The following is a 7,813-nucleotide window of genomic DNA, read 5'->3' on the forward strand; positions in this document are numbered from 1 at the left end:
CAAAATTAAATGTACATGGAAATCTTCGTCGTTGGATACCACTTTGTCCTATTTATTTATTTATTGTTCCTCTCTTGTTATGGGCCCTCAACAGGCTTTGGCCCAATTACAGAGTGACCCGCATAATGCTTTTTAAATGTGCCCCTGCAAAAAGTATTAAGTTGTTCTATACTACTCCGGTATTTACCTTACGAATTAGGAAAACTGCAGGGAAACCTAATTGGGAATAGCCGGCAGAATGCTCGAAACTTACTAAGGAAATTCCAATCTATGCCACAGATGGAAAATTCACCTCAGGTTCGAACACTCGACCTCTCCGGCTGTGTAGACCAACTTTCTACCACTGAGCCACACAGACGGTGTATACCTAGCATCAAAGGTTTTCAAGTTATCCAAGATTTTTCAACATTTTTTACGTTTGGCTGCTTTTCTTCAGGGCCTTCGTTGACTTGAATTTCAAAAAGTAAATCAACAATACTGACTTGACGCTATACGATAATGAATTCAAATTTGATCGCCCTCGATCGGGTGTTTTCAAACTATTAATCAATTTTAATAACTCCAAATCTTAAGAAGTAGATTTTTTCAAATGAAACTTGCTTTATTTTTTGTTTTGATTTTTTGTTATGATGTTCGTTTTATTTAAGATTTTCTAAAATTGTGATAGTGACATTCAAAAATGGTAGGTAAGTATTAAAGGCGGTTGCCGTTAGTGCCCATTGATCGCCTTTTACGATCTCCAGGACGGGAGTGGGCCAATTCTGTCCCCGAACCCACAGCGGGTTATTATTTGTTTTTGTGGTTACGTGTTTTTAATAAAGTATTTAGTATTTACTTTATATTGTATACCCTGACAATATAAATAAATTTTGTATTTGTCAAAAAGATCAGTTTTTTTAGTGTAGAAGCTCAAAAACATTACCTACTCCACTCATCAAATTTTGCCCATAACAGATTTTTTTTCTTGGATGTTGGTAACGTTTTTACAAAATCAAAAACCTAACCATATGCGTTTGCTTTCCTCGAGCGAGAAAAGGAAGTTGGTAAAGTTTTTAGCTGAGGCGGCAGAATGTAGATATAGCTTTTGGTATGTGTTTGATTCCTAAATATAGGTAAATGTATCCTTGTTGTGTTGTTCTATGTGGGGGCGTAAAATATTTATTGAATTTGTTTACAATGGTATTTTGCTACTATCTCAATTTGCATAAATGCCAAATGTGATACATTTTCATGACTGGAATACTGTTGTGTTGGATCTCGAAATCCTACTTTGTATGCAAATATAATACCCCTGTATTATTGTAATGAGGCAGGTCAAAAGCGGGCGCCTATAAACTCAAACCACGAACACAAACGTTATGATATACCTACCGGGTACTGACTGCAGACAGTTTGAATTTAGCGCTTAAAAAGTTAAATTTTTTTTAACTTAAGGCGTTGGCGGTCATGGTTTTCCTCAAATAGGCTTTGAGCCAAAGGGCATGTGCGATTTCCTTTCTAGGGAGTAAGTGTAACCTACAAATTTAAATTTGTCATGAAGGTAGGAGAAATGTTTGCTCTGATACCTACTTTGTAAAATTCGGTAGCTTATTGACGTTATAACGTCACAAAGATGGCCGCCTGGCTAAAATCTTTAGAATGCTTGACGAAGATTTTCACCCGGCGGCCATCTTTGTGACGTTATAACGTCACTAAGCTACCGAATTTTACGAAGTATCATACCAAACATTTATCCCTGCATTTATCCTACCTTTATGACGAATCTCAATTTGTAGGTTAGGTTACACTTACTCCCCAGAAAGGAAACCAAATCGTCCATTTTTGACCACCTGGCTCAACGCCTTAAGTACACAAATCACAGTAACAACAATACATTGACGTCGGTTTCTTTTCGTGTCTCTATACCACCATAGAGTAAATACTCTATGATACCACGAACCTTGCATTTTAAAACAAAGTTCTTTTCAGAGCTCTTTCAAGTGCGACATTTTGCAAAGGTACGTAGTAACAGAAAACACTTTATAAGGATTACATAACCCCCAGTTTTTAGTTAAAATCGAGAATGGCTGTTACTTGTGATCATGGTGCGCTTATATTAATGGCGCACTATCGTAGCGCAACGCGTTTAGAACATGGTAGATTATCATATTCCCCTAGGTCCTGCTTTCACGAAGAATATACTGACCACCACTTCAGTTAGTCATAAATACCGAATTATCGTAAGTTTGGGAATAAGAAATGTTGCCAAACCAACAAGTCGTCCGTCTGTCCGAAAATTATGAAATGCAATTTGGAAAAGAAGTAAGAAAGTAAAGGTATTCAATAGGTCTTTTTTTCATTTTTATTTTATTTATGTTCGCCGATCTTTAGAATGGCCCACATTCTCAAGCAGCTCGTTTCAACAACACAACGTAGGTCCTGTGACTAGACAGGTTTGTTATTTGAGTACGAGTGTACGAGTTTTTGGTAGATTTCATCAAGACAAATATTTTGTGCATTTAACATTATGATGCTTACTTTTCAACAAAAATGCAGATTTAGAAAAATAAAATAATAAATAGTTACACTTTTCAATTCAAAAACAAAGAAACCCACAAAAAAACTGAACTTTTTTGTAGAGTTTTTTTCAGCCACTTTGGTCAGTGTAGGTATGCAAAAAAAATGAAAAAAAAATTTTAAGCCGTCAGGGCTTTTTTAAACTTTTGACGCCCTCAACACCCATTAACATGATGCGGAACAAAACCAAAATAGGACGTTTTTGATTCCCCATACCAGCCTGTATGCACCCCAGATTTCCTCGGTTCCTCGTATTCACAAAAATCGAACCACACACGCGCGCGCACGCGTGGAAAAATATGAATCTAGGCTTCGTATCAGATGAGAGCTTCAAAAGCGGAAACAAAAACATAAAAAAAAAGTACAATAACTCTTGTTTTTTTGTCTTTTTTTCGTATTTATGTTTCATTTTTGTTACTTCAACAGCTTCGGTGTTTCCCAGCTCACCTCCGTTTTGTTGTGATCTTTTAGTGTTATTAAGTGTTTTTGTTCCTGTGCTTCACATAGGTATGAAGATCTTTTATTTTTACGATAATTATATAAAAAAAATTGATTGAATACCTTTATATCAATTTCTGTTGAGACTGTTCGTTATAATGCTACACGGCGATAGGTCGATGGGTCTGCAAGTGCTTTGGTCATGGGACCACTATTTATTACCTTTTGCTTTTGCATCTCTATATTTATAATACAACCCTAGTGAGTGGAACTTTACAAGAATCTCCATTTTTGTTATTATCTAGGGGACAATTGCTTTAGTTTACCAACAAAAAGAGGAATGAGAAGAATATCTATAAAAGTATTTATTTGTATCTTGTACTTTGCCAATAAACTAAAATGTACTAGGTATACCGGTTACGAGGTGCGTGTTGTGAGACAAATAGTTTCTTTTCTCTTCAACAGAAAAATAATCCGAATATGGGCTATCTCTAACCAACATTCCTTGTGACGATACAACTACGGCTCTCACAAAAAGCCTGTACCTTTTATGCATGTCTAATTTGTGGTTTTTAAATCCACCATGAACTCCCACTCCCAATATAAAAGCATAAGGGATCTTAAACGAAAACTTTGCTGCTATATACGGTGCGTCTATATCTTCATCATCAAACCACTGATTATCTAATAGGTCTTCTGTTTTATACATAGACGATGGTACGTCGCTTTCTGCATCATCTGAGACGGGAATAACAACTAAATAGTAATAGTTTATGGGACCGTTCTCTTCTGAAGCTTTCGGAAGCAAGACTTGGATATTGTCTCCATGTATAATGCCGTATATGGTCGGTTTCTGCATTGATCCAGGTGCACCAATTTCCGTTCTTGCATTTACTCGAACAGCAGGGCGATAAGATAAATCTACCGGCACCGCGCTGATATTTACAAAGTAGTTCGTGTAAGGCATCAAATCCACTAATTCGTATGACGTCAAGTGGTGATCAATTACTATCTCAGTTTTATCTAAGGCGTAATGCTGTCTAATTCCGTCAGAATCGATATAATCCTTGAGTGCGTCGTACGATATTTTGTAATATTTCGGGAATAAGCGTAGTGGCGGAGACCATTCCAGAACCATAGAATCTGCGGTTATGTCCGTTACTTTTGGATCCATTGGAACTTCTTCCAAAACGACTGTTACTGAACATTCTTGAACAAAATAACGTATTCCGGAGTCACTCTTGGCTGCAACAGCTATGAAATACGTTGTATTTTCAGCTAAATCAATAAGTTCAACCGAGTTCTGCAAACCCGCAGATTTGTTATACCATGGTCCCAAATCACTGGTTCCATAAAAAATTATAATGCTGTTAACCTTGTATGGATCGTATTGTAACTTCCACCACACTTCTACTGATGACTTTGAAGTGGCAACAGCTCGTAGTACATTTAACGCGCGCTCTGCATCTCCATAACAAGGTTTTGTTCCTGCAAGTGAACATTGACACAATTCAATCGTAACAAGTATATGCTTACTATTTAACATTTTAAAATGATGAACGTCACTTAAGAGTCCGGGGGCGTCCGATTGCCAAAAGTTAACACGAACTTTAAAGAAGTAAACCTCGCCAAGGGAGATGTCACGAATGGTAGTCATTGGATACACACCTAAAGATACTGTCGTCCAAATCCCCAAAGGATCATCCAGATTTTTTGAATAATATAAGGTATAACCCTAGACTAAAGTCATTATTAAATATATCAGCAAATTTTGCTACCTGCTTTTCCTTTCGCAAAGGCATTGGATCAAACCATCTTATCAAAGCTGTATTGTTTTTAGTTAATCTTACGCAAAAATCTCTTAATTCATATGTATCTAGAAAAAACACGTTAAATTTACTGGAAACCACAACTAAGACCTTACCATGGCCTGCTGCATTCGTACAATACAGTGCTAGTAGTGTACAGAAACCAAAAATTGCTGCCTTCCCCATTAGCGTCACAATATAGCATCGCACACAAAGTTTTAAGGAACCACAAACTGTTGTCAGAATTATGTTTACCAGTTGCTTTAGATTTTGCTTTATAGGTCAGTGATAACCACTGAAAAAGACGAAAAACTATTATCACTAGAGCCAAGGTTAAAAGGGTAACTTTTTAAATATTCATTACTACAAACAATAAAAACATATTAGCAACCATGTGTGAATCCAACACCGACTTCGCGCGTCTTTTACTGTGATTTAAAACACTTCAGACTACATACGTCTCGCAAATATAACTTAAGTGGCGATGATTCAATCTTAATTAACCCACTAATGTATATAATTATAACTTCTGCATAAAAAAGGAAGTCAAAGTCATAGACCCATACGTTAGTATTTTGTAACAATGGTAAATCAGTATGCATATAAAATTCCTTCGTTACTAACAAACAACGTAGAGCCGAAACTATACTGAGTGTAGAAAGCTAAAATTTTGCATTATAATTGAAGGAGCATTTAATTCGAAGATAGGGCTCTTAATTAGCACCTAGTTATAGTTACTTCACTTTTCATTTTCTTGGTTTTTTGGGGTAGTGCTCTGATGAGTTCATATGCACCTGGCAGAACATGTAATACTTAATTTTAAAAAAAGGAGCATTTAATTCGGGAATAGGGCACTTAATTAGCACCTAATTATAGTTAGTTCACTCTTCATTTTCTTGGCTTTTTTGAGGTAGTGTTCTGCTGAGTTCATATGAACCTGGCAAAACATGTAATAATGTTTAAAAAAAAGGAGCATTTAATTCAGGAATAAGGGCACTTAATTAGCACCTAATTATGCAACATGTTTGATAGTGTTCTGCTGACCTTACTCTGCTAGGTTCATGGACATGGCACTCAAGGTGCCTACACATGATATTTCGTTTAACTGCTTTCATAAATAAAAAAGTTGGCATTGCGCATGCGCAAATCAACATTTTGAACACGTCGTTAATTTTACTTACATTCGTAGTGTTTACATATAAAGTTTCATTTATATCTTCATAAATAAAAAATGTAGTATTTATTGCACAGGCGTTAATCCAAATTTTTGACACTCCGCATGCCCAAAACAAAAAAATCTCGGTCGGTATGCACGGAATCTTTGGCCCAAGCCCTATATCACCCAAATCGGTTCAGTGGTGTAGGAGTACGTGTGACGGATCACGGACGGACGGACGGAAGGACGGACGGACGACAAAGTGCAGTCAATAGCGCTTTTTCACTTTGAGGAAAAGGACTGTAACTGGTCACAAAACTTACGTTATCCTTCTTCCTATATTTTTTATTCAAAGATGATACCATTGAATTTATTGCGCTATCATCGTCAGCAACTGTACGTACTTTTTATGTACGTTGTTGGTCAATATTTATTCCTAGTGTTCAACATTATACTTTACTTAATTACTCTTGTCTTTATCTTAATAAGCAAAGCAACAAAAATATTGAGGTATCATTTTTCAAACGCAACATTACAAACCCGATTTAATTCCGTAATGGTATGACCGTACCTGCCCGGTAGGCAACTCACATTACACAGTACGAAACATGAAGGACTTTTTGGATTTTTGTGCTTTTATTAAACAATGACATTTAATTTCGTTAAGACAAAGTTAATTCATGGCGCTTTTGCCACCAACTTTGCATGATGAATTTGTATTTAAAATAATTTAAAGCCCTTTTTGGCCAAAACATGCTCTACTACCGCTGACATGCGGTGTTATTAGAATGTCAAGTATATATACAACGCGTTAACGGTGATTTTTCGGAGGTGTGTGCTTGTGATGGCACAACTGAACATTGATCGCTAAGTTTGCATCTAGGCAGATCTGCTCAGTAAGTGGCGTCACGTGGTCGATCCTGTAGCCAGGAATGTGTTAGCGATGCCGCAAAGCAATTTGTAGACGCACGTTATACATCCAGGCTCCTCGAACGTCCGCCATTTCCAAAATTTGGGGGGTTATGGATAGGTAAATTTAGAACACCTCCATATATCGGCACTGTGATCGTCTGACAGTTTGCCATTTTTTAATTTTTGCATTTAATCACATTCATCTTCTCTCTATTACTTTCCGGATTGCAGCCAACTACAAGCTGTTTACCAACGAATTCGAGTTGATTCATCCAGCAACAGTATTACCCGCGGGATTACGATTACCTAATGGCTCCAATACAAATTTGGTTTTAAACTTTTACTCAAAATTAGCGAGTACAGAAAGAGAAAAACAAAGGCCCATATGAATAAAAGGGAGCATATGCTTATACTTGCAAAATTCAAAGTAAATACTCGTAAGTGCCCCTTCAGTATGAACCAGTATGGTCTGTCTGCTAAGTGAAAGTGGTAAGTCGCACAGTGTGAAGAAGCACTTCTGGGTATTTACTTTGAATTTTGCAAGTATAAGCTAAGCGTAGCTCCCTTTTATTCATATGGGCCAAGGTGTCTTCATTGTGTGCTGCAGGGAAGAAGACCTGACCGGGTTTAATAATGACACCAATCGAAAGAAGGTTTTTTCTCATCTAATGAAATTAGTTCTTTTCATCAGGTGTATTTCTCATTATTAACGAGCTCCTAGTGAGTTTATAATTTTGCGGTGTCTGTCCGTCCGTCTGTCGGTCCGTCAGATTTGGTCAGTAGGTATTGTTTCGTGCTTCGACCATAATCGTATTCAAGGGTTCTAAGCGTTGTGACGTGCACCTGTTTATTGGATTAATTCGAATTACCAAAGTGAGTGAGTGCCTCTGCTTGTATAATTATTGTATGAATGTAAATCGGCTTTTGTTCATAAAAGGGTAAA

General features: G+C 36.9%; 1 protein-coding gene across 3 annotated transcripts; it reads right to left on the reverse strand.

Moving 5' to 3' along the window:
- Positions 1-3,344: 3,344 nt before the first annotated feature.
- On the reverse strand, positions 3,345-5,276 carry LOC116165051 (tyrosine-protein phosphatase Lar-like). Of its 3 annotated transcripts, XM_031479324.1 has the most exons (5): positions 5,194-5,276; positions 4,919-5,097; positions 4,773-4,870; positions 4,531-4,729; positions 3,345-4,482 (listed from the first exon to the last, which is right to left on the reverse strand). In XM_031479324.1, the coding sequence occupies exons 2-5, from the start codon at positions 4,986-4,988 to the stop codon at positions 3,389-3,391; spliced, it is 1,461 nt and encodes a 486-aa protein (XP_031335184.1). In that variant the 5' UTR covers positions 4,989-5,097; positions 5,194-5,276; the 3' UTR covers positions 3,345-3,388. The 3 variants fall into 3 exon arrangements, with proteins under 3 accessions (XP_031335184.1, XP_031335183.1, XP_031335185.1); XM_031479323.1 differs by having other exon boundaries at positions 4,919-5,244; XM_031479325.1 differs by having other exon boundaries at positions 4,531-4,734; positions 4,919-5,244.
- Between the last annotated feature and the right edge of the window lie 2,537 nt (positions 5,277-7,813).

The sequence above is a fragment of the Photinus pyralis genome, unplaced genomic scaffold, assembly GCF_008802855.1.
Source record: "Photinus pyralis isolate 1611_PpyrPB1 unplaced genomic scaffold, Ppyr1.3 Ppyr1.4_LG2, whole genome shotgun sequence".
NCBI lineage: Eukaryota > Metazoa > Arthropoda > Insecta > Coleoptera > Lampyridae > Photinus > Photinus pyralis.